The sequence below is a fragment of the Gopherus evgoodei genome, chromosome 1 (genome assembly GCF_007399415.2).
Source record: "Gopherus evgoodei ecotype Sinaloan lineage chromosome 1, rGopEvg1_v1.p, whole genome shotgun sequence".
Taxonomy (NCBI): Eukaryota; Metazoa; Chordata; order Testudines; family Testudinidae; genus Gopherus; species Gopherus evgoodei.
The window spans coordinates 271,403,601-271,430,609 of record NC_044322.1 but is presented as its reverse complement, the minus strand read 5'-3'; the positions used below and the strand labels follow the sequence as shown (position 1 = coordinate 271,430,609).

The following is a 27,009-nucleotide window of genomic DNA, read 5'->3' as shown; positions in this document are numbered from 1 at the left end:
TAAAGCTGGTAAAAGGGCACATTCAGTTCAGGTTCAGAAAGTCTAAAAACTATGTTCTTTTATTTATTTGGGTGGCAGCAAGAAACATTAATTCATTGTTAATGCAGACCAGCCAAGAAGACTATGCTTGTATTGGTTTTGTAAAACGGATAAAGTGGAATGAGATGTAAATCCAATTCCAATAGGTTATCACGATTAGAGAAACAAACAGCCATATTAATAAGTCCAACAGATGCATAAAGGCCTTAAGGCAGTGGGAACTCTGCATTTCCATCATGCTGATGATTAAACCAGTGGAGTCTCCCCAGAGGGGAACTCCACAAAGCCACGTGCACCTGGCATGAGAATGCACAGGCAACACTTAGGGGGCAAAAATGGGTGTGTTGGGGAGGAAATGACCAACGGAGACACCCATAGAACAAATCCACAAGGACAAAGAATCACATCTGCTACTTTACCACATACTCAACAATAGCCTGATGTGACCTAGCTGTATGCATGCGTTATTTCTTTATGGGGTAAGATTTCCATCCCCCCAGCTCCCTCAGTTATATGAGCAAAACCCATTTATTCAGTCTTTGTCCACATGTTCACCAATGGGTATGTGTGACCTTAATTCTAGTGACTTGTGCATATGAATTGCAATATAGTCAGGTGATCATACACCAGTTCTCAAATAATGCAACAAAATATCATACTTTTTTTATCACCTATGCGTACTATCTTCTGCTACTCTGTAGTGCTCTTTGTTTGCCAGAGTCCCCTCCGAACAACCCTCCCAAACAAAAACATTAAAAACAAAGCAAATCATGAAATTAATCGGATATTTGCAGCCCATCACACTTTTGATCCTACTTTTGTGGTCTATCCCTATCCCCTCCCCTGTGTTATTCTTATCTATTTAGACAGCAAACTCTTTGGGATAGGGACTGTCCACTACTCTATGGGGCTAGCTCAATGGAGCAATGACACTTTACAACAGCTGATTTGCCCCCGTGTTTGCTCAGTGCCGAGCACACTGGAGTCCCATTCTTCATCATTCCATAGGCACTGCTGTAATAAAAATAATAGATTAAAAAAATAGAGTCCCTGAAAGTTATTTATATACAAGATGTTCAATAAATGAGGCAAGTGTTCTTTTCAGTGTGCACCTTATGAGATGCATTTTACAAGGCTGTAAAACACTGGTATGATGTTATATTGTATTATTTGAGAACTAGCCTTCAATGACACAATTACATGCTATTATACAGCATATGAACAAGAGGCTAAAGTTCTCGTTACTATTTCCTGATGTTTGAATGCTTAACACTCCTTTCATATAACATTTTTTTTAAATAGAATTTTTTATGAGTTTTTGAAAGAAAAAGGAAAATCCAGTATGGGAAAGTATTTGACTACACACCACCAGATGGCTCTATCTAATCTACTTTACAAAGTCTGCAGGAAGGAGCCTCAGGAGCTGCAAACTTTAGAAGTTGAACAGCCTGTATCTTTCAAGATGCATCACAAATGTGGTAAGGTCTCTGCAGCAGGATAGCTGCCAGTGACTCTTTGAAGAAGAGCTCTGTGTAAGCTCAAAAGTTTGTCTCTTTTACCAACAGAAGTTGGTCCAATAAAAGATATTATTTCACCCACTAATATCGTGGGACCATCACAGCTACAACACCACCACAAACAAGTGGCTCTCTGAGCAGACTAGCAGCGAGTCTTAGAAATGATGCTAGGATGAAATTCACCCTTCTGCAGTGAATGAGCACAACGGCCGTGGGCCATTTAAGTGACATTTTGGCCCTCAAAATAGGGTTTAGTGGTACTTTGGTGGCAAATAGAACTTATGTTGGTTCCTGACACCAGAGTAAATTTCATCCAAAGGCAATAAATCTAAAAACATCTACAATATTGCATTTCTCCATTCTAGATGAAAAAATAACCTACTCTTACTGTACACTGGTCTCAATTCTCCTATTTTCTAATGCCATTTCTTCCACCCTCACCTAATCTATCTGCCACAAGATATGGAAACGTGCAATGGTCAATTTCAATATCATGTATAACATGCTATAAGTGATTATCTTGCAGGCATTTTTTTAAAACCTGAAGCTATTTCAAATTAGTTTTTATAAACAAAGGTAACAATCTGTGCAGCATATATCAAAGCCAAAAGCTCTAAAAGCAGTCACTGACTTTCGGTACCATATTTCTGAGTTGTTCCACCTGACACAATTTGAACTTTGCCCAAGTGTTGAGCACCACCATTCCAATGGTCAGTGTGAACTGCAGGTGCTCAGACCTTCTGAAAAACAGCTCAAGGTGTTTAAGACTGGTCACCAAAACTGGAGATACCCCAAATTTGTGGTCAATTTTGAAAATGTGGGCTCAGCTATTGTTTACACTGAGTGAGAAAACATCATTGTAAAAATCCCCTTCTTCCCCAAATCTAAAGAAACAATTTTAAATAAAAATCCAGAGGTGAGTGGGTTGATATAGCAATAATAAATAATAATAAATAAAATAATAATAATAATAATAATAATAATAATATAATAATGATAGAAAAATCACCTTTCATCCTGACAGATCCCAAAGCATTTTTACAAATTATGGATTAAATTCAGGCCCTACATATTTTTGTGGCACTGATGGGCTGCAAACTTAGGGAAAATGTCTACACAAATGCTGCCTGTCATAGCCCTACATAGAATAGTACCCTCCCGATACCTCTTATGCAAGATTATTCCTGCTAAAAGTAATCTGACCAAGATATAAGGCAGCTGAGACAGGCAGCATACATGCTACAACACGTTAGCCATGTCCCCTGACCACTACATCCACCACACAGCACCTGCTCTGAGGCTGCAAGTGACTGGCAGACCATTAGTTGCACCCTGCGTGGTAACCTCTTTTCCCCTCTGTGCACGTATCATTTTACCTGAGGAGGAACACAGCACCTCACAACAGTATAAGAGCAGAAGTAACAAATGCCCATATAAAACTAAAAAGTTAGATACCCAGAATCTGTCCAGGAAAACGGATTAACATTTTAATTCTTATGTACAGGGCTAAGGGATATTTGATAATAATAGGGTGACCTTCAGTTCTATTCCTCATTTGAAAGAAGGATGCTTGGGCAATCAGTTCAGTAGTGACTTGGAGGAAAATGTGCCAACTACACAAAGTCATTAACACCATTTCCTGAAGTGCTGAGGTTTCCTTGGATGTTTCCTCATTCAAGGACTGACCAGATCCTACCTGATGAATTCACAATGTACCTAAAAGAGCTAAAACTTTGGTTACCAACATGGTACTCTCCAAATGTCCCCATAAGTCTTGGGAAAGTGCATAAAACTATAAAAGCTCTTCAACAGAATGTGGAGACAGAGGGAATTCTCCAGCTCAAAATGGGTTCTCTGGTGATTATTATCAGGCTTGGCAGAATTTGATTTTTATTTTTTTCTAATTTTGACAATTTTAAATAGTTCATCCTTCTATTTTTATTTTTACAGTTGTGGGAGGTAGGGATTAGAGCAGTGCTGACAGCAGGGCTGCAGGGGGCTCACTGTGTGGCCGAGGGGCCCAAGACACTGGGGAGCAAGGTGCGGGGGAGACACATCTATACAGCCCTAAGAGAGTGAAACTAGGTTTTCAGTTTGGAATTTAGGCACTACGGTCATTTCCTCTCATCACATAACATTTCTTAGAGTCAACCTTCACAGGTCAATTCCTCATCATTTTGCCATTCTTAACGAACCTGTTCCTCAGAAGTTAACTGCCGCTAGTTAGACAGTGGTTAAGTGGTGCACAGCATGGGTCTCTACTCTGCAGAATAATTTTAAAAAAGTTTCTCTCTCTTCCCCCCCAAAAAACTCAGACTCTTTCAAAATCATTCTCTCTCTCTCTGTGTCTCATTTATTTTTAACATCCTTCTAGAAACACTGTTTACAGTGACTCTCCTTCAGAGACAAGGAGCTGGGCTAGAGCCATAGGAAAAATATGCATCCCCCTCCCAGCTACCCATCTGCTGTAATGAGAACACAGCAATAGCTGTAGCAGAACAGACATTGGTCCATCTAGCCAAGTAACCCATCTCCATCAGTGACCAAAGTCAGAAGTATTTAAATAAGGCATCAAACACTGGAATGGTCCTCTAGCTATATCATGGGGGAATCAGTTTATGCCCTAAATTATGAGGGGAACAGTCCTTGTAATGTTTAGCTTAGCTACTGTCACTGCAGATTCTATCTGTATTCATATGTACGTCTAATATATTTAAAAAAAATGTTTGAAATGAAAGTACCAATATAAAATGTAAAATAAGTCCGTATTGTCTAGTCGTTAAAAAACAAGATCAGGAGTCAAGGTACTGCATTCTCTTCCCAGCCTGGCTACTGATTTGCTGCATGTCCTTAGACAAGCCACTTCACCGCTGTGTGCCTCAATTTCCTCATCTGTCAAATGGGGGTATTAATATTTACCCACCTTTGTAAAGCACTTGGAGATTTTAGGATAAAAAGCATATACAGTGAGTACAAAAGGTTATTGTAATATAGCCTCCACTGGAACTAAGGGGTAATGATAATGGAAATGCACGCTTACTAGGACTGACGAAGAATTAAGTTGAATGAGTGAAGAAGTCTCCTTTCTATAGCTCTCAAGTGTGCTGCAAAATTAAAGATTCTGAAAGAAAGCATGGGATTTGTGGGACTGCACATAAACTGATTAGACTGTTTCTGCGGCCGTGCACGATCCTCCAGTCAGGCAAATGATGATGATTATATGCTTCATACCATTTTAATCAGCTGAAAGTTGGCTGTCAAGTTAGGTTTCTTTTAAACCACAACTAAGGCCTGGAGAGAAGGAAAAATGGGAGAGGAGGACAGTAGTCTTAACACAGTTTAAAAAAATCCCAAATATCTGGAAGGATCAAGAGTAGCTAATACTACTATGTGAATGGCAACACATTTGGCACTGTTTGGGTTACTGTGGCTAACTTCCAGTGATGATGTACATCAGAGATGGACTATGAAGGTAGATAAGGGAAATCAACATTTGGATGTGAATCACACGCATCTAAACCAGCAGAAAAATTCAAGGATAGGAGCATTATACAGGAAAGAAATGGGAAGAAGGGATGGAGGGTTATTTTCATTCTGCCCAGAAATAACAGTAGAGTCAGAAGACACTGCCTCCAGCTAAAAGTGTAACAAAACAAGACAAAGCAGCTGGCTGCGGGGAAAGAGACATTCTTATGATCTGAAAAGAGAGAAGCAATAAAACAGCAAGACGGACAACTGAGATGAGCAGCTGAGGCACTGGATACTGGGAGATATTAAAAACTTTGAATTGGCAGAGCAAGGGACAATTTTTATTTTGCATAGGAACATCCCTCAAATGGAATCATTTTAAGGAGTAGAGAGCATCTGGATAAAATACTATTAGATTTAGAGGGGCTATAGTCCACCTAGCCTTCCCGTCCAAATCTTTCCTGTTCTGCTACTTACACAAATGATAGTAACACATAGTTGTACGGAGGGTTGTTGTAGTTCTGTTGGTGCCAAGGTATTAGGGAGACAAGGTGGTGAGGTAACATCTTTTATTGGACCAACTTCTGTTGGTGAGAGAGATGAGCTTTCAAGCTCATGCAGACCTGAAGAGCAAGAGAAGTTGGTCCAATTAAAGGTATTACCTCACCCAGCTTGTCTCTCTAGTAACACACAGTGGCTAGCACTATGACACAAGTGCTCTGTTCTGTACCCACAAACCTACCTAAATTCCTTACCTGGTGTGATTGCCAAGGATAGTTGTAAGAAAGGCAGAAATGCAAATTAAAGTCAGTATAAATAAAAACCTCAGGTCTGTGTTAGAGGGCCAGGGACGAGCTTTACTTCCCTGGATCTACATTGTAATAATAAGGAACGTGCTTTCCCCACACCTAGCCCCTGATCCATTTCATCTGTATCCCACACCATTCATTTACCAGCAACCCGGTCAGTAGGGAAACATTCTTTTCCAGACAAATGTAAATAACAAAATTGTTCCCACTGTTGGTGCTAAAAGACCGTTGGAATTTTTTTTTAATTAATTTTTCTTCTGATGAGAGATGCTGGATTAAAGTTTGGAGACTGAAGTCCTCCAGCTGTTCCCAGAATGGGCACACCACATGGGCAAAGCAGTGTGAACTTTCGCCTCATACACTACTATTACCATGTGTCTCAACCCTGCCCTGAAGTGACAGTGCCTCTTAATAAATAGAGCATGTAGCAATCACAGCACTTTGAATCCCCAAAATGCTTTACAATTACTGACTAATTAATCAGGAGGGAGAAGTTGGGGTGAATTTTAATGGCCCATTCACACCTTGGCTTCTTTGCTGAGATGGCTCTTGTTGTCAATGATGATGGCGGTTCTGTGATGTAGGAGTTGGAGTTTCCCAGCTCATATCACATAGGATACTACAAAGTATGGATGTTCTATTTGTGGGGGCAGTTCAGACAATAGTGCCAAAACTCTGGCTGCAGGGGGCATCTAGCTCATGGAGGGCCCTATCCCAGCCAGGATGCTCCAGTGGAATATTTTGTAGAGAATAGCTGCTTTGTGCTGACTGAGAGCTCTATCAGGATAACATTAAGCCCCTGGGGAATCTGGATGTTTTTCCTTTTATCACAGCCCTGACTGAAAGACAATGCAGTTTTTTTCCCCTTCTGATTTAAAGGAAATCTCCTGCCCCTATTCTTCCAACACTCTCAATACACACACCGGTTCTGGACACATTCCCATCCCTCCCCAAACTGGCAGGATTAGAAGTTTGATGCAAGAGTGGCAGATGTGCAAACAAACTGAATCGCGGGCCTTACCGCTGGGGTGTCTGTTGCATAATGTTGCAAAGGGCCCCAGACTCACTTGAACTGGCACCATCTGTTGTTAAAGAACTGAAAGCAAATGTTATAATAGTCACATACCTTTGAGAGTAGGGAAGACTGAGGAAGAGTCTTTGCTTTGCTTCTGGTTGTTATAGTCCAGACTTGCAGACTCTATGATGAAATAAAATGATATTGAACAGCCTGCATTTCATAAAGCCAGCTGGTTCTTGTCTTCAGATTAAGCGCTTACCAAGTGTAGATGCTTGTGGAGCCATTCAGGACCATACAACAAACCTTTCATAATGTGCACCCTCCTCTCTTCACCATGAAGTTCAGCCAATCAGGCAGTCATGTGCGAACCACAAACCACGCAGGAACTAGCAGACATGACAGCTCACAGCCCTGGGCGTGGAGCTTAGTTAGCTTAGTATGCTTTTGTTTTTTCACTGCCAGGGCTAACCTGATATCATAGGAGTTTTAACGAATGCTACTGCAGTTCTGTGCTCGAGTTGCATTTAATGCATTCTCCTATGCAACCCAAGATCTACTTATTGCTTTGGGTTTGAATTTAGGACTGACAGGTCCCGAGTCTCCTTTTTGAACCACGTGGGGCTATTAAAATTTAGTCTGATCACCTCTCAGTCAAATCAACATGGCAATATGATAGCCACAGTGTAACCAGCATTCTAATCTGTGGGTATGTCTATCACCAAAACTCCCCATTTGACTTGATACCGTCCATCATGAGCGTGTGTGTGTATGAGTGTGCCTATGCCTCTGGTAAGAGAGCTAGAGAATTCACAGGCAGCTCTGAGGTGGGGGGAGCACACTACAGTGAGAGGGATGGGTGGGTGGAAAAGCAGCAGCACTATAGACCAATATTTTAGCAACCTCTGAAATGAGTGTGACTTGGGATGTGCGTTTTGGCTGCATGCAAGGGGGTGTAAAGCTCTCATTTTCGGTAAGTGGCAGTCTAGTTGGGAAAACACATTAATTCATTTATCAATGCATCAGTTCAGGCAGGAGTTATTGCGTTAACTGGGAGATCTGGATGAGGGGATTGAGATCTGGAGGAGGCAGCAGTGGTGACTGTCCAAGTGGTGGTAGTGGTGCTACGACCTCTCCACACCTTTGAATTTCACCTTTGTTTACACTGTGCAACGTTTATGGATTAAAAAAAGTATAAAAATTGTAAAAATAAAACTGAAACCATAAAAAAGGCAGGGGGAAGCTTTCCTCTTGTATTAGGGAGGCCTGAAAATCTATTGATTGCTGAAATTAAGGGGTGGAGCCTAGCAGAGGTTGAAGTTCTGTCAGTCAACTGTTCCCCTCCCCACCTCACCATTACAAAATGTGGCAGAGCTGCCCCTGCCCCTTTCAGCAGGATTCCCAGGGCTGGTAAGGCAGAGGAGTAGCTAGAATTCTGATTGGATGTGAAGAAGGGGTGGGGTTTGGAAGGTGATTGACAGCCGCTTTGAATGCAAGATGAGGGGAGAACAGTGGGTATGAGAATTCTGATTGGAGGAGGACAGGGAGAGGCGGGCCTTTGCAGCAGATTGATGGCAGTTTGAATTTTAAGTGGGAAAATGATGCCTACCGGTCACTACTGCTCAGTTTTCCTCAGGTAATGAGGGTGGGGTCTGAGACCAGCAGCGTGAAGCCTCTGCCTGGGCCATGAACTCCGCTGACCTCCATCAACTAACCCCACTCGTTAATGAGAGCAGGGCAGGGCCTCTCCCTGTTTAAAGCTTGTCTTGCTCCTGCTCGGGCGTCTCCAGGGCCAGAGAGAGTCACGTGCCGTGCCCTGTTTTTACCTGCAGTTGTGTGTGTTGGGAGCAGTGGGAGCATCCCCTGTTCAGGAGCCCCCTGTGGCTGCCCTCTTCTGGAGGTTGCCTGCCTTCACAGCCACCCCCTCAGTGGGCCACATTATCAGGAGCAGCCACTGATGGCAAAGGACTGGCAGGTCTAGCCTTACGCTCCTCAGGGAGTGGAGTTGGATTTAGGATTGTGAGGACCTGCTTCCCCAGGGGTTGTTTCTGGAGTGGAGAGGCCCCCCCCTCAATCCCTCCCTTCCCATCCCTCAACTCTCCTACCGCACAAGGCGAGGCACAGCTCCAGCTGAGCGGTCATGTTGTAACACCCATCTGCCTGCAAGTGAGGGTTGTCCTGTCAACCATGGGCTCCCTTAAATGGCAGGTTTAATTGACCCAAAGTCAGGTCTCGCTGAACTTCCAAGCAAGACACCTGCTGCCGTGTCTGGAAACCACCATTACTGCAGGCAGGTATGGAACCTACATAAGAACGTAGGACTGGCCATACTGGGTCAGACCAAAGGTCCATCTAGCCCAGTATCCTGTCTTCCAACAATGGCCTATGCCAGGTCCCCCAGAAGGAATGAACAGAACAGGTAATCATCAGGTGATCCATCCCTGTCGCCCATTCCAAGCTTCTGGCACCCAGAGGCTAGGGACACCATCCCTGCCCATTCTGGCTAATAGCCATTGATGAACCTATTCTCCATGAATTTATCTAGTTTTTTTTAACCCTGTTATAGTCTTGGCCTTCACAACATCCTCTGGCAAGGAGTTCCAGAGGTTGACTGTGCGTTGAGTGAAAAAATACTTCCTTTTGTTTATTTAAAACCTGCTGCCTATTAATTACATTTGGTGACCCCTAGTTCTTGTGTTATGAGAAATAACACTTCCTTATTTACTTTCTCCACACCAGTCATGATTTTATAGACCTCTATCATAGCCCTCCTTAACCATCTCCTTTCCAAGCTGAAAAGTCCAAGTCTTATTAATCGCTTCTCATACAGAAGCCATTCCATGCCCCTAATAATTTTTGTTGCCCTTTTCTGAACCTTTTCCAATTCCAATATATCTTTTTTGAGATGGAACGACCAGATATGCACACAGTATTCAAGATCTGGGCGTACCATGGATTTATATAGGGGCAACATGGTATTTTCTGTCTTATTATCTATGTCTTTCTTAATGATTCCCAGCATTCTGTTAACTTTTTTGACAGCCGCTGTACATTGAGTGGGTTTTCAGAGAACTAGCCCCAGTGACTCCAAGATCTCTTTCTGCCATAGTGAATAATCAGACCCCTGGTCCACTTTGCCTAGTACCTTGTCTCTGGCAGCAGCTAGTACCAGCTGTTTCAGTGCCAGAGGAAGGTGAAAGAAATGCTGCAGCAGGAACTTATGGAATAACCTGACATAAGGAGAAGTTTCTCCCTGCTAGTGAGAGGTTGGCTTGATAGCAGGATTTAAAACTTGTACATTTTTTTTGTAGGCCATGAGCCAAAAACATCATTATTTGATTAAACTGAAATAAAATCATAAAAGTTCCTGAGGTGGGATCCCCAGATTTCTGGATTTCATGCACTCACTGTCACACTTGTGTGTCAGGTCTAGTTTCTAAATGGGCATCCCTTTTCAGGGCTCATCAGCACTGCTCATCACTTGGCCAAATAGATTATTGTAGAACCACATTCAGCCTAACCTCCTAGATGCCAACAGGGATTAAAGTGCGGTTCCTCTTAGGACTCCCAGCCATTGCTGAGTTTGGGAGTAATCCGGCAGATCTGGACTAAAATCAATCTGTCTCTTTCACGTGGTGTCACAGACACATTAACCATAGAGATGGCTGGCTCAGGGAATGAGAGACAAAATATTGATTTTTTGATTAGTAGCACAAAAGACTAACTATGAGGCAGTTTCATTTACATAATATTATGTTTATGATATGAATTGGCAAACAACAACAAAAGACAGAAAAACAATCACAGCTACATCCAGTTCGTGGTCCTTAACTATTAATTTCCTGGCTGTATAGTTTAGCTTTAATATTATTTAAATGAAATTGTGCATGTCAAGTTTTCTATTTTTAGCAGGAATATATTTTAGGTTAATGAATAAATAATTGTTACATAGTTTTAATCAGGTACACTATTCTTGCAGAGATGATCCAGGGTTTTGAGTAAATAAGTAATTTTATGTATTTTAAAAAGCATAATATTTATTATGTAGACCTAGGAATCCTATGTAATGTTGCTCCCAAACATTGTACTGTGATGTCGTGACCCAACTTTGCATTGATTTTTGCATCCCCAATATATTTCTTTACATTTAATGTGAGCAGTAGGTTTGTACTGATGCTGCCCATGCAGTTCCTGTTCTGTGAATAGAAGACTTCAAGCTGTCCCTCTTGAACCTTTCACTATCAGTAAACTCACTTTAAAATAATAATAATAATAATAAAATATTCATAATCATAAAAAAATCTGCATGCTTAGCTTGGAAGTCATAGAACACCATGCCAAAAATCAGAGCAGCCTCATAGAAATCAAGATGAGTGGGGACCCAGTCCAGGAGGACAAAGGAACTGGTGCTAAGTGTTCCACTCCAGCAGGTTATGATTGTAATAGAGTTATCTAATCAACTTGTAAAAAACAGATCAATATGTGCTGCTATATAACCACTGTCACAGTGCATCAGTGCACCAAAACAAAGAAAGACACAAAGACAAAAGAGAAATCCTGCTATGACTGAAATTTAATAGCTTCATTGAAACATATTATAAAATCAGTTTTTTCTCTGCAGGAGTGAGACAGATAAAAATTGACTCCATTTGAAGTGCAAACATGAGAGAGAGGCAGGGAGTTGTAAACTATGTAGCACCCTCCTCAGAAAGATTCTTTTTTCTCTCCAGGTTCCCAACATTTTCAGCTATCGTTCTCTACAATATCTTAATTAAACCAATATATTTTCTATCCAACTTACTTGAAGCTGTGCATACTTTGATAAAAAGGTTAATTACCTTCTTTATTTTAAAAATTGAAAAGGTAGCATTTTGGTTTTTGCTTCAAATTCATGCCTATCCCTATCCTTATGTTAAAAATCAAACATTGAATGAATCAAAATAGATAGACGTTGGACTGGACAAAGGTGTTGGTGGATGGGGGGAAGCGAGATGGAAAACAAACACATTTGTTATGAATTTTAATATTTTGCCTTTTGTGCACATAAAATCTGACTACAGATTGTCTCCCTCATTGAGGATGGGCACTTGTCAGGGCTTGAAATCAATTTGATACATGATCATGACAGCCTTTGCTAGTGACTCAGTCAGGAACTGCACAGAGACCTATCCACCCTCATGCTAACTAATGAAAAGAAGGGAGGGGGATGGGTTCATCTCATAAAGCTGTGAACTGACAATTCACAGGCTTTGTTTAAATTGTTTGGAGGCTGTGTTCCCTTTTCATGCTATCATTGCCTCAACTAAAAGGCACCCCCCTGTCGCGTATGCCAGCTGTGAAAGCTGACAGATTCAAGATGATCAGTAGAGAAACTTTATTCAGTTTAGCAGAGCAGTCCTCAGGCAAATTGAACTCTGTTCTTCCTTCCTCTACCCTCCCTCTCTTGTTTAGAGGAGCAGAAGAGAGAAGGGCCACTGCAGAGTGACATGAGACCATTTCTTTTTTCCTCCCTGCACGCATACACTGCCCCGTCAGTATAATTTAGCTTCTGCTGGCCCAAGTCTGAATCTGGCATTTGAACTTGGGTCTCTTGTATGCGTGCACCAAGTACTAACTAGAGGAGCACCATACAGGCGACCTGGAGCTCTGGTTTAACAATGGAAGGTATGGTCTAGATTTAATTAAGCTTGCTGGATAATGAAATGTTCTATCCTTTCTTCCATCTCCCGTGACTTTACTATTCTTGACAAACACTTAATAATAAATAATGATCACTAATAACTATATTTAACACTTATACAGATGAGTAAACTGAAGTACAGAGAGGTTAAGTGACTTGCCCAAGGTCAGCAAATTAATGACAAGGTCATTAGTAGAACCCAGGTCACCCTTCTTTCAGTTTGTTGCCCTACTGCAGTCTTTCCTAAGGAGAACCTAAGTATCCCTCTCACTGTATTCTCACCCTTGTGGCCATTAATCATAGTTGCCATACTTCTGGCCAGGGAAAAGTAGGATGGATCTTCCTTTTGGGCTAGGTAGGGTGAGAAGATAATGGCTTAGGTAATGCCCTATGATTGCAATTATAGTACTCCCAATGTTGGCTGGCCCATATTGTTAAGAAACTGAGAATTATATCAGCTTTCCCCCTTCCTCCAAAATTTTGAGTTGATAACAAGTTACATGTATTCTTTGTATTGTTCTATTTCCAGAATCATTGTGGTTTGCTGAAGTGGAGATTAAAAACACGTAGGCAGAGACAGCAGCACAGGCATCTCTTACCAACTTTATCAACTGAACAACAACCTGTCATCTCCATGGCACTCAGGAGGCACATGAAGAACTTTGTGAAAAATTATTCTGATTCTGAGGTCAAAGTCAGGGAAGCAACCTCTAATGACCCATGGGGTCCCTCTAGTTCATTAATGTTAGAGATCAGTGACCTGACATACAATACAGTTTCTCTTTTGGAGATTATGAACATGATATGGCACAGGATGAATGACCAGGGAAAGAACTGGAGGCATGTGTATAAATCCCTCACACTCTTGGATTATCTCATCAAGAATGGATCAAAGAAAGTCATACAGCATTGTCGAGAGGGGCTCTTTAACATTCAGACATTAAAGGATTTTCATTACATAGATGAGGCTGGGAAGGATCAAGGTAAATGTATCTTGCCAAGGCCTGTCAATTAAAATTAAGAAGGTTTTGGGGGGGATTATTTAAATTAATTGCTGGGGGAAATATAGCAAGTAATTATGGCTGGACTGAAGGAAAGGTCAGGAAGGGGATATGGAGGAGCAATTTACCATGTTAGCAGAAAAAAAAAGGATACATAAAAATGTTCCCAACTCTCACAAATAAAAAGAAAGGGTGAAATCCCAGCCCCATGGAGGTTGAAGAGGCTGGAATTTCAACCCATGTGCCTATGCACTGTTGAAAGACGTTTAAATGCAAATATGGGTGAGGTGGAATGCTTGGCATTGGGAGAAGATTTACATGCAGTTGCCATTTCTGAAAAATGGTTAGATGAGAATAAGCAAGAGTATATCGTAATGCCTGCCTATAAAATATTCTTGCAGGATTGGATCATGCTAGATTAATAGATTTCAGGTCAGTATACCAGTGAAATTTATCATATTTAAAGTAAACACTTGATGTTTGCCTTTGGGCATGTTTGCCATCAGAACTTGAGTACACTGGCCCATCTCAGGAATAATGAAAGTAAAGTCAGTTGGAGAATTTGATGGCATAGGGAAATGGGTTAAGTGGCCTTTTATCTTTATTATCATCATAATCTCTAGGTCTCTGGTTCCAGTCAGTCTGGGACAGGTTGGTGACAACTGAAAGTTCTTATCATCCAATATATGTTTAATGACCTTTGTAAAATAAATTGGAAATTGCAATCCAATTCATAGTAGAAAAGTGTCCATATTACAAAAAGAACCATCCCATTTCATACTAATTGATCCATTGGCTGGTAATCTGAACAGGGAGACGGTGAAACTGAATAAAGGCTACAATAAGGGAACTTCCCATCATCTAGCCCTAGAAGTGATTTTTCCAGCATATTACTGATGAGATATTGGTGGGGCAGTGTAGGAATCTTGTTCTGTCACTGCCCATGATGCACCTATGTACATATAAATAGAAGACTTACCTGTGTTATCAGTCTGGAAACTTTCATGAGAACCAAATTAATTTTTAAAAAAAGCCAGTTTAAGTATACTGTAATGAAGAATGAAACATTGATAAAAGCATGGAGGAGGGGTTAGTTAAAAGTAAATGAAATTAATTATGGTAGCAGTATGACCTAGTGGATAGCACACTGGACTGGAGTTCAGAAGACCTGATTCAGCCACTGTCCTGCTGTGTGACCTTGGGCAAGTCCCTTCACCTCCTGGCATCTCAGTTTCCCCATCTGTGAAAAGGGGATAATGATATTTACCCTCCTTTGTAAAGTACTTTGAGATCTACTGATGAAAAGTACTATGTAAAAGCTAGGTTATATTATTACCCTCATGTTATATTTGGTAAACATTTCCTTTAACAAAATTGCCATACCAACTAAAATTTTCCAGAAAATACTAAAACCAAAAAAACCCCTGAAATAACATAGCTCTTAACTGGAACCAGGGTTATTTACACAGGAGACAGAATTGCTCATCAAGTCAATTAGCTTTTGGGGAAACAACTACATGGATTATAGTATTATGTATAAAACTTATTCCTGATGTGGTGATCCGTGAAATTACGGTTAATTTTGTTGAAATGGACCATTATAATTTTAAACAGAAGCGAAAGAAAACAAGAAAAAGGAGGCAAACTGCTAGGAGCTGAACTTCAAAGACAAGATTAAATTATTAGTAAGAATGCAGCACTGCTGGGAGCAGCATGAGCTGGTAGATGAAGCTACTGGCCTGTTGGCTCTGAGACCCAACCATGCATCCACCTTGTCATAGTAAATTAGATGAATTATTGGCAGTGATGGGCCTGTCACCCTGGGCAATTCATGTTCCCATGTGATGTATGTAAAAGTGAATTCCAGCTGATAAAAGCTTAATACTGCTCCTACTGGCTTTGAAATGCCAACTATTTGTCTCTGTCCTGCAGGACAAAATAATCACACCACGATGCTAAATCATGACACTGCTATAGCTCAGTCTTCATGTAATCCTGTTGCTTCATTTCATATTGATATGAGAATGAGATTAAATAAATTCAAGACCACTTAATCATACTACAAGAATCTGAGGGTCATGGGACTCAGATTTATGAAAACTAGAACTGTCCCATGACAATCAGGATTGCAGTGACACTCTCACAGCTGTTTCAACAAAGGAGAACGTGTCTCAATTTCACCACTGTTTAAGTCTGTGGTGGTATGCAGGTCAAGTTGCAGAACAAACCCAGTGGAAATTCACTGACTGACTTATGTAATGTCAGTTTGCAGTGCCTGGAAACCTCAGTTAACAGAAACAACATCCAGAAACTAATCAGCTGCAAATACAATAAATTAAATAAAGCTGGTCACTCTACTTAGGAGAATCTCAGGACAGAATTCATTCGGTGGGTATTACAACTTTGAGATTAGAGGAGCTATCAAATTCAATGTTGGAGGCAATTAGGAGGGGAGAGAGAGCAATATACATTAGTAAGACATCTTAACATTCGATTCTTATAATTATGTGCGCATCAGTAAGATAGATCTAGAAACACAGAAGATACAGAGGTCCACCAATGCCTGCTACCTGCAATCAGAGGAATTCAGTCATGTGTTAAGGTTCTCCACTCAAAACTCCAGAAAGAGGAGCAACACTCCCTTGTCCCTTCCACGACCCAGGGTCCCTGTCAGTATAAGAAGGATCATCATGACATCCAGTTGTCTCTATGTTTGTTTCTCTGATTCAAACAGTGAATTTGATGGGCCTTCAGTTTCATTGCTGTACCAGCCCCTCAGTGAATTCAGACCTGTGAATCTCCTAAGCAGAATCAACAGCTTTATTGAACTGACTCCATTACAGCTGGTAGTTTGGGGATGTTGTTTCACACACATACTAAACACAGTAGATTTTTTAGAAGAATATCAAAAAGTGTGACTTTTCCCCTCTCTAGACAAATTCATTTTGATAGGATAATAATGTCTCTTCTGAGAGAGATCTTTAATCCCTGACATCTTCCTTGGACCCTAGCATTTTTGGGCTTGAAAATCTTTTCCAGAGATCAAAGATAAAAAGCACTACAGCCTCTTTCCTTGTTCCCTATAACTCACATTGACACTAATACTCCCTTGTCACTACACACAACCATAGCCAAATTTTAATGGAAAAACCCTATATATTTGTGCCAGCTTACTGGTGGCAGTGTTTTGTACTACCATACAGAAGGATCAGAGTTCATGGACTGACAAGGCCTGACAGAGACAATACACTAATGCACCAAAGAGACAAGGAGGAATTCTGCTTGAACACTTCTCTGACCAAAGGAATAACATCCTGCTAATAGCATTCAGCCAAAACCTCAAAGACCATAATCTAAAAACATACTTCAGTTTATGAACCACACATGCAGTGTCTTAACCTCTTCTCAGCTGCTTACAAAGTAAATCTACTAAAGACAACTGCTTACTGAGATCTTGGTTTCTTGGCTCATTGTTCTATGGTAATGAACAGCTCAGCATTCTTAGCCTCTTTGCACTTTTCTGTAGTTGCTGGGGCCCATGATATATCCAGGTGGCCCTCATTACAGAATGAGATGGTGGCTTTCTAAGACATTTACCAAGTATTTCTTTTCTTTAAACTAAACCTAATTACTTCAACAGGTTATCACGTCAGAGAAAAATCTAAGCAAGTCAGTGCCTTGTTAACAGACGACCAACTGCTACATAACGAACGTGAGGTAGCACGCAGAACTAGGCAGCGGACCTCCTATGCAATGCTATTGCCTAAGAAGACCACTACCAAGGACTGTTTACCAACAATGTCTGCCTCTGAGCCCATACCAGAGCTTCCTGATTCAGTCAAACTTCAAGGTAAGCATCTCAGGCTTAAACTGCAAATTTAGATGTGCCAATACTTTAGCCAGCTCTACAGGTGGGGCTTTGCATTAGTAAACAATCTGAAAAAGATTACATTGCAGGATGTAGCAATGGGCTTAAGAGATGAGAGGAGGAGAAATTTTCAAGAGCAAAATGTCTGTCTTTCTGCACTACCCTTTCATTTGTCAATCTCAAATGAAATGGACTTGGGGGTTTTGTGGTATTCTAACCTATTTACTAGTGAACATTTCTCCTCAGACAATATCCACCCCATTTTGCATGGCTTGGTATGATTGATAATCTTTACACAGGACTGAAATAGCAGGGGATACTGGTGCTAATTTGATAAAAGTACATAAGGGACCCAGAATTGGAATAGCAAAGAGGTGCTGTAGGTCAGCACTGAGGTGCATTGGCAGAGATGTATGGAGGGTATTAGTACTGGAATAGCATGAAATGCTGCCTGTCAGTGTTATGGAACAAGCAGAGCAGTGCAAGAATATAGGGACTTAAATAGGAAAGGGTGCAGTGAGTAAGAATTTAGGTACATTACCAGAACCAAGGTCAAGATGGCAAAACTGGAATAACAGGAATCCTGTAGAGATCACTGGTAGAGGTGAGAGAGAGTGAGTAGTAGCACACCACCTGTGTGGCATTATGCTTGACTCCAGACAGTAATGTTAGTCTTTCAGTTTTGAGATTACTGAAATTCATCCAAACTTTACAATATTTATAGGAAAAAGGAAGAAGTTGATTCTTTAAATTGAGCAGTTTTAAAAAAATTCTCCAGTGTTCAGGCTGATAATTCCTTTCCGATTGAACTGTCAGATGGTATCCACAGTGAAATAACATGTGAATAAGGTGACTTTACCCTGGTGTGAACTAAACCAATGTGGCTCTATGCCAACAATTGGAGAAATATGGCCTGCAGGTACAGTTATTTTCAGAGGTTTGAGCCCTGCCTTTATCCATATTATACATGAGAATCTAAAAAGCATCAAGGCTATACATCCACAAGTAAATAAGTCTGTGATGGGTTGTATCACAGAAACCCCCTTGGGACTGCCAACTGATGTGCCAAAACTACTTCTGCCCCTGCTTTCACTGCCAGCTTGGGACTCCAGCACCTTGTCTTGCTGAGCCAGACACACCAGTCTGCTCCAACACAGACTCAGTGTCTGAACCATGTGCCCCAAAGCTGCAGACTTAACTGAAAGAAACTTAAGAAGTGTTCCTGTCTTTAACACTCAGATGCCCAACTCCCAATGGGGTCCAAACCCCAAATAAATCCGTTTTACCCTGTATAAAGCTTATACAGGGTAGACTCATAAATTGTTCGCCTTCTATAACACTGATAGAGAGATATGCATAGCTGTTTGCCCCTCCCCAGCTATTAATACACACTCTGGGTTAATAAGTAAAAAGTGATTTCGTTAAATACAGAAAGTAGGATTTACGTGTTCCAAGTAGCAACAGACAGAACAAAGTGAATTACCAAGTAAAATCAAATAAAACACACAAATCTAAGCCTAATACAGCAATAAAACTGAATACAGATAAAACCTCACCCTTAGAGGTGTCCCAGTAAGCTTCCTTTTACAGATTAGTCCCCTTCTAGTCTGAGTCCAGCAATCACTCACACCCCCTGTAGTTACTGACCTTTGTTCCTGTTTCTCTCCGGTATCCTTGGGGGTGGAGATGGCTATTTCTTAAGCCAGCTGAAGACAAAATGGAGGGGTCTCCCACGGGTTTAAATAGACTTTCTCTTGTGCATAGATGCTGACTCCATGGGTGCTCTGGGGCTGGAGCACAACAGAGAAAAATTGGTGGGTGCTCAGCACCCACCGGTGGCTCCCTGTGTCCTCGCCCAGCTCACCTCCACCTCTATCTCCTCCCCTGAGTGCACCGTGTGCCTGCTTTTTTCCCCCTAGCTCCCAGTGCCTGCGCCACGAAACAGCTGTTTCAGTACAAAACCAACCAAAGCCAAGAGATGTACAGTATTCAGTCTGCTGCTTCACCTTTCACTCTGCTTGTCATCCTAAATTTTCCAGCATTTTACATGCACTCTGTATAATATACAAGATCTCATGCTGTACAGATACACCAACAGAAGACCAGAAGACCAATTCTCGGTCACTGTGGGAATGAGCAAAGTGTAATGTGGTATCTACGCAAAGAATGACTTCCAACAGACAACAGATTATACCAGCTCCTACGGGCATGTTTCAGATTGGTCCCCTTATGCAGCTATTGCCTGGAGACCTGATGCAGCTATTGCCTAAGAACCATTGCTCCGCTGTAACATGAAAGACTTACATGCACTGCAGGTCCAGCTGCTGATTACCAAGGGGAGACGCCACTCTTACATTTGTTCTAATGCAGTGGTTCTCAACCTTTTTTTCATTTGTGGACCTATAAAAACATTTCACATGGAAGTTTGAGTCCCTTTGGAAATCTTAGGTCTTGTCTAGTTTCTGCGCAGTAAAGCAGTTTTCTGCATTGTAATTCCCAAGGTGTACACACTGCCAAGCCACTTTAGTGCGCAGAAACGGTGAAGTTGCAGCACTGTAAAAAACCCTGACCCCTAGAGACGTAGAGCTTTCTGCGCTGGGACTATAGTGCTGTGGTGCCAGTGTAGACACCTTGGTCGATTACAGCACTGCGATTGGGAGGTGTCCCAAAATGCCTGTTCTCGCCTCTCTGGTCATTGGTTTGAACTCTACTGCCCTGCCCTCAGGTGACCAACTTCACCCCATAAATTCCTTGGGAATTTTGAAAGTCCCCTTCCTGTTTGCATGCAGTGGTCTCAGCGCATCCTTCCAGGTGACCATGCTTGTTCTACGCACCAGGCAATCCCCTGCTTGGAACAATGCCAAGCTGCTGGACCCCATCCACATTTGGGGAGAGGAGGCTGTCCAGTCCCACCTGTGCTCCAGCCACAGGAATGATGATACCTATGGACAGATTTCATGATGTATGACAGAAAGGGGCCATGACCGGGACACACTGCAATGCAGGGTCAAAGCGAAGGAGCTGCAGAATGCCTACCACAAAGCATGGGAGGCAAACTGCTGCTCCAGTGCTGCGCCCATGAGCTGCCAGTTCTAGAAAAAGCTGGATGTGATACTCGGTGGCGACCCCACCTCCACTGTGAAGGCCACTGTGGATACTTTGGTGGCTCGCATGCCAGTTGAGAGTGGACTGAGCCAGGAAGAGGAAGACTTGGGTGAGGATGTGGAGTGGGAGAGGGACCCATAGACAGAGGATGACTCGGAGGCCAGAGATGCATGCAGCCAGGAGCTCTTTTCCTGGAGGAGGCTAACCAGTCACAGTTGTTGCATCTTGGTGAAGCACAAACAGGAGAAAAGGCCCCTGGAAAGTGGCTTTGATTTTGGGAATCACTGAAACAAGCTATTGTGGGCAGGAGGGTTGCAGAAAGCAGGCTTGTGTCTGTCTGATCTGCATACCAGTACATGCCTAGTCTGAGTGATGGAACAGGGTGTTGTTCGACTCCCTCACTTCACGGGAATCTGCCTCAGCGATCTCCAGGAAACTTTCATGGAGATACTGTGCAATCCGCTGCCACAGGTTCTTTGGCAGAGCTGCTTTGTTTCTTGCCCCATTAAGGGTAACTTTCCTGTGCCAGTCTGCTGTCACTGGGAGGTGGGGGGGCATTGCTGCACACAGGTGAACCACATAAGGGGCAGGGCAGAAGACGCAATCTTCAAGAAGACCCTCCCCCTTGATTACCTGCTCACCCTCAGCAGCAAGATATCTTCCATAATGAACACAGCCTGTGGAAAAAGTGGGGACAGGAATGATTATAAGCCCCCTCCTACAGTGCTGGCTCTCAGCAAGAACCATGTTCCCAGCGTACAGTACAGTCCTGGAACACTGATTTCCCCTGCCGCCCCTGCCATTACTCACCATTTTGGGGGTCTTGTAGCTCATGTGTGCTTGCCTGGGGTCAGCCAGTTAGTGACAGGTATGTGAATAGTGGCTGTATTTTAAATCAGTGGTCTTTGTGTTGCAAACAACACTGCTTCTGTAAAATATTGCATTTTGGCTTCACAGATATGACCTTGGGAGCCAAGCCTCCTCCTTTGTTATCAGCAGCCAAACAGCTGCACAGAACTAGAAAGTGTTCACGAAAAACTAAAGAGGACTTTCTGTGTGAGGTCATGATGCATTCTGTGACTGAAAAACTAGAATTGAAGAAATGGTGGGACAGTGAGAAGAGGGGCTGAAAGGAGATCACAGCAAGCCAGAACGAAGCCATGGAGTGGCTCTTAAACATTATAGAGCGCCAAGCAGACATGCTCATAGACTCATAGACTTTAAGGTCAGAAGGGACCATTATGATCATCTAGTCTGACCTCCTGCACAATGCAGGCCACAGAATCTCACCCATCCACTTCACCAGGTGCTACTAGCACTGCAAACCAAGCAGCTCTGTGCCCACACTCCCCTGCAGCCGCTGTTGCAAAACTGTTTCCCATGTGCCTCCTAGACACCGCCAGCACACTGTTATCAACCTCCTGGCTCCAGTCTGTATCTGCTGCATTCTACTCCTGCCTGATCACAGTCCAGCCCTGCGGACTCCCAGTGCCCACTGCACTCAACACCTGTCCCTCTGCAGTTTGGCCCTGCTGAAGCACAGTACCCACTGCACTGTACTGTAAATAGAAGGTTGGATATGATACCTGGACATATACAAATCTTTAACCTGGACCTTCCCTTCCCCCATCCCCCTCAGTGCAGAAGTGTTTTTTTGTTTGTCTCTCTCCTCCAGTTGTTGTTTTTTAATAAAACAATTGTTCTGGTTTGAAAGCAATCTTTATTCCATTAATTGAAAGCAAACAGAGCCCTGCAAAGCAACAGGCAATTTTCTTACACCTTCATAGTGCATTGTCTGCACCAACTACAATCACCTCCTAGCATTACAAGCATTGCACTCCTGAGCATAACAGCAAATATTAGTGGCTTTCAGCTTCAAATTGCTGCCTCAAGGCATCACTGATCCTATGCCCCTCTAATAGCTCTGGTTTCTGGCTGCTCAAATTCAGCTTCCAGGTGCTGAGCCTCAGAGATCCAGCCCTGGGTGAAGCTTTCACCCTTCCCTTCACAAATATTATGGAGCATACAGGATGCAGCTATAAGAATAGGAATATTGTCATCAGCCAGGTCCAGCTTCCCATACAGGCAGCATCAGCGGGCCTTTAAATGGCCAAAAGCACACTCAACAGCCATTCTGCACTTGCTCAGCCTGTTGTTGAACTGCTTTTTGCTGCTGTCAAGGTGCCCCATGTATGGCTTCATAAGCCACAGCATTAAGCACAGTAGGCGGGGTCTCCCAGGATCACAATGGGTATTTTGACTTCCCTATGGTGATCTTCTGGTCTGGGAAGAAAGTCCCTGCTTGCAGCCTCCTGAAAAGGCCAGTGTTCCGAAATATGCATGCGTCATAGAATCATAGAATATCAGGGTTGGAAGGGACCTCAGGAGGTCATCTAGTCCAACCCCCTGCTCAAAGCAGGACCAATTCCCAACTAAATCATCCCAGCCAGGGCTTTGTAAAGCCTGACCTTAAAAACCTCTAAGGAAAGAGATTCCACCACCTCCCTAGGAAACCCATTCCAGTGCTTCACCACCCTCCTAGTGAAAAAGTTTTTCCTAATATCCAACCTAAACCTCCCTCACTGCAACTTAAGACCATTACTCCTTGTTCCGTCATCTGGTACCATTGAGAACAGTCTAGATCCATCCTCTTTGGTACCCCTGTTCAGGTAGTTGAAAGCAGCTATCAAATCCCCCCTCATTCTTCTCTTCTGCAGACTAAATAATCTCAGTTCCTTCAGCCTCTCCTCATAAGTGCTCCAGCCCCCTAATCATTTTTGTTGCCTTCTGCTGGACTCTTTCCAATTTTTCCACATCCTTCTTGTAGTGTGGGACCCAAAACTGGACACAGTACTCCAGATGAGGGCTCATCAATGCAGAATAGAGGGGAATGATCACATTCCTTGATCTGCTGGCAAAGCCCCTACATATACAGCAAAAATGCCATTAGCCTTCTTGGCAACAAGGGCACACTGTTGACTCATATCCGGTTTCTCATCCACTGTAACCCTTAGGTCCTTTTCTGCAGAACTGCTGCCTAGCCATTCGGTCCCTAGTTTGTAGCAGTGCATGGGATTCTTCTATCCTAAGTGCAGGACTCTGCACTTGTCCTTGTTGAACCTCATCAGATTTCTTTTGGCGCAATCCTCCAATTTGTCTAGGTCTCTCTGTATCCTATCCCTACCCTCCAGCGTATCTATCACTCCTTCCAGTTTAGCACTATGCACCTTTCCGGACCAGCCTGCATTAATGTCTGTGAAATGCCCATGGTGATCCACAAGAGCCTGGAGAACCATTGAGAAATATCCCTTCTGATTAATGTACTTGGCAAAAGTGGTCTGGTGCCAGAATTTGAATATGCGTGCCATCTATCACCCCTCCACAGTTAGGGAAGCCCATTTGTACAAAGCCATCCACAATGTCACACACATTGCCAAGAGTCACGGTCTTTCAGAGCAGGATGCGATTAATGGCCCTGCACATTTCCATCAACATGAGTCCAAAGGGTCGACTTTCCCACTCCAAACTGGTTAACAGCCAATCGGTAGCAGTTTGGAGTAGCCACCTTCCACAGTGCAATCGCCAAGCGCTTCTCTAACGACAGGGCAGCGCTCATTCTCATGTCCTTGCGCAGCAGGGCTGGGGTGAGCTCATCACATAGTCTCATGAACGTGGCTTTCCTCATCCAAAAGTTCTGCAGCCACATGTCTGGGATGATGCATGACGATGTGATCCCACCACTCGGTGCTTGTTTCCTGAGCCCAAAAGGGGCGTTCCACTGTGGTCAGCACCTCTGTGAATGCCACAAGCAATCTCATGTCATAGCTATTATGCGTGGTGAGATCAATGTTACACTCCTTTTGCCTTTGTAGTTTAAGGAATAACTCCACTGCCGCTCATGACGTGTGAGTCAGAGCGAGCAGCATATTGGTCAACAGTGCGGGATCCATTCCTTCAGACTGAAGAGGCAGAGCGCTCAGTACACAAACCATTGAAAGATGGTGCCAAATGCTGACAGAAGCACAGGGATTACTGGGATGTGAAGCAATACATCACAGGTCATTGGGACAGGACCTAGGATGTCCCACAACCCCTCCACATTCCCACAACTCTTAGCGGCAGAAGAGGAAGAGATGCTCTGTGGGATAGTGCCCAGAGTGCACTGCTCCGAATACCGCTGCATGTGCCACAAGTATGAACACACTATTGTGCAGGCAGCTGACAGTGTGAACACACAACAGTGGTTTCCTTTCAGCGCTCTCTGAGCAGCGCTGTAACTGCTGGTGCTGTAACTCTGCCAGTACAGACATACCCCTAGACATATTTTGAAGTCCTCCAGGGTTCCACAGACCAGAGGCTGAAAACCGCTGCTCTAATCTATGGTCATCTGTTGGCAGACATACTGCTCTTAGGCACTGTAATGTCTTCAAATAGAGCTTGTTATTTATATACCATATGTGCTGTAATACCTAAACACTATGAATGTGCAGAGGCTGGAGTTTCAGTCTGATTTATTTCTTGGCTGGTAGGGTTTTAACATTCAGCCTAGTACTGATTCTTAATAAATTGTATTGGGGAACTGAAGATGAGTATAGCCTCATGTTTCCCACTCCATATCTGCTGAGTTCTCCTTTTTCTTCTCATCAGACAGAAGACACAAACTATTTCCTTTCAGAAACCCTTCTAATGCTCCAGACACACATGTCCAGCTGATCCACCTCTCAAATCTTTAGAACACTGAGCAGTTCTCAAGTGAACAACACCTGAAAACTAAGTGTTCTTAAATTGGTTGAGTCTGATTTAACAGGTAACTTATTGTAGCCAAAATAAATGAAAAAGACAGTCAGGATGATATAAAAGACAGTAGTACAATTATCCAGTCTAACAAATTCAGGCTTTACAAGCTATCCATTATTACATGAACACTGCTTTTCTCTTCCTAACATTGTAATGTTATCTCCAAATAGACATGTGGATATTGTCCCAAAATCTTTGTTATGAATAATGCTTGTCTACACTGAAAAGTTAGGTTGACCCAGTTATATCACTCAAGGATGTGAAAAGTCCGTAACCTTGAGTGACACAGTTAAGCCAATTTAGCCTGGGTGTATGCAGTGGAAGAATTCTTACATCAATGTAGCTACCATATCTCAGGGAGGTGGATTACCTACGCCAATGGGAGAACACCTTCCACCACCATAAGTAGTGTCTACACTGAAGTTCTATGGTGGCGCAGCTGCAGTGTTGGAACTGTGCCACCGTGAAATTTCATGTGTAGACAAGCTCTTTGTCTCCCCCACCAATTAACTGGAGGGAAACAACATTGATTTAAAAAATAATCTGAAAATTAAATTAGTTGCAGCATTGATGTATACAGTGTGTATCACTCACAATGCTACTCACCTTCCTCCAATCACAGGAAACTGATAGCTCAGGATATACCTACAGTAACTCCTCACTTAAAGTCGTCCCGGTTAATGTTGTTTCGTTGTTATGCTGCTGATTAATTCGGGAACATGCTCATTTAAAGTTGGGCAGTGCTCCCTTCTAATGTTGTTTGGCAGCTGCCTGCTTTGTCCGCTGCTTGCAGGAAGAGCAGCCCATTGCTGCTAGCTGGTGGGGGCTTGTAACCAGAGTGGACTGGCAGCCCCCCATCAGCTCCCCGCTCCCCTAAGTTCCCTGTGCTGCAGCCGCGCAGCAGGCTATCAAGGCAGTTCAGCTGTCCCTCCCCCAACTGCCATGTGCTGCTCCTGCCCCAGGGCTGCCCGGGGGGGGGGCAAGTGGGGCAATTTGCCCCAGACCATGCAGGGGCCCCCATGAGAATATAGTATTCTATAGTATTGCAACTTTTTTTTTATTGAAAGCGCCCCCAAAATTGCTTTGCCCTGGGGCCCCTTGAATCCTCTGGGCAGCCCTGTCCTGCCCTCTGCCTTGGAGCTGCTCCTAGCTTGCTGTGCGGAGGGGAAGACTAATGTCAGGGTGTCCCTCTCCCCCTGCTCCTGCACTCTGCTTACCCTTTCTCCATATAGAGCAGGGAGGGGACAAGGGTGGAGAGAGACAGAGAGAATTTGGGGCAGCAGCTGCTGTCTCAACTTCCTGATCCACTTAAAAAGACAATGCACTTAAGAGTGGGTCAGCTTACTTAAAGGGGCAGTGTGCATTTCTCTCTCTCCCCCACACACAAGGTGTGTGTCTGTCTCTGTCTGCTATGCTGTATCCCCCAGGGCCGCCCAGAGGATTCAGGGGGCGTGGGGCAAAGCAATTTCAGGGGCCTCTTCCATAAAAAAAAGTTGCAATACTATAGAATACTATAGAATATTATATTCTTCTTCGAGTGATTGCTCATATCCATTCCAGTTAGGTGTACGCGTGCACACTCGTCGGAAGATTTTTACCCTAGCAACTCCGGTGGGTTGGCAGGTCGCCCCCAGGAGTGGCGCTGCCATGGCGCTGGATATATACCCCTGCTGACCCATCCACTCCTCAGTTCCTTCTTACCGCCCGTGT

At 43.1% G+C, this 27,009-nt stretch overlaps 2 protein-coding genes across 5 annotated transcripts in view; one reads left to right on the top strand and one right to left on the bottom strand.

Annotated features, from left to right (window-relative positions):
- The window catches only part of GRAP2 (GRB2 related adaptor protein 2), a 38,280-nt gene extending 31,121 nt beyond the window's left edge, over nt 1–7,159 (bottom strand). For 2 of the 4 annotated variants that reach the window (XM_030546726.1, XM_030546741.1), the window contains exons 1-2: nt 7,111–7,159; nt 6,960–7,031 (exon numbers count right to left, since the gene is read on the bottom strand). The gene's annotated coding sequence lies outside the window, so the exon portion shown is untranslated. Of the gene's footprint in view, nt 1–4,596; nt 4,619–6,959 lie in introns of those variants that run through there. The other 2 variants (XM_030546716.1, XM_030546749.1) reach the window with 2 other exon arrangements.
- Nucleotides 7,160–13,159: 6,000 nt separating this feature from the next.
- Nucleotides 13,160–27,009, top strand: part of ENTHD1 (ENTH domain containing 1) — a 66,615-nt gene continuing 52,765 nt past the window's right edge. Inside the window, 2 exon segments of the mRNA XM_030553709.1 lie at nt 13,160–13,511; nt 17,170–17,379. Coding sequence (XP_030409569.1) covers nt 13,163–13,511; nt 17,170–17,379 — 559 coding nt within the window. The 5' untranslated portion in view covers nt 13,160–13,162.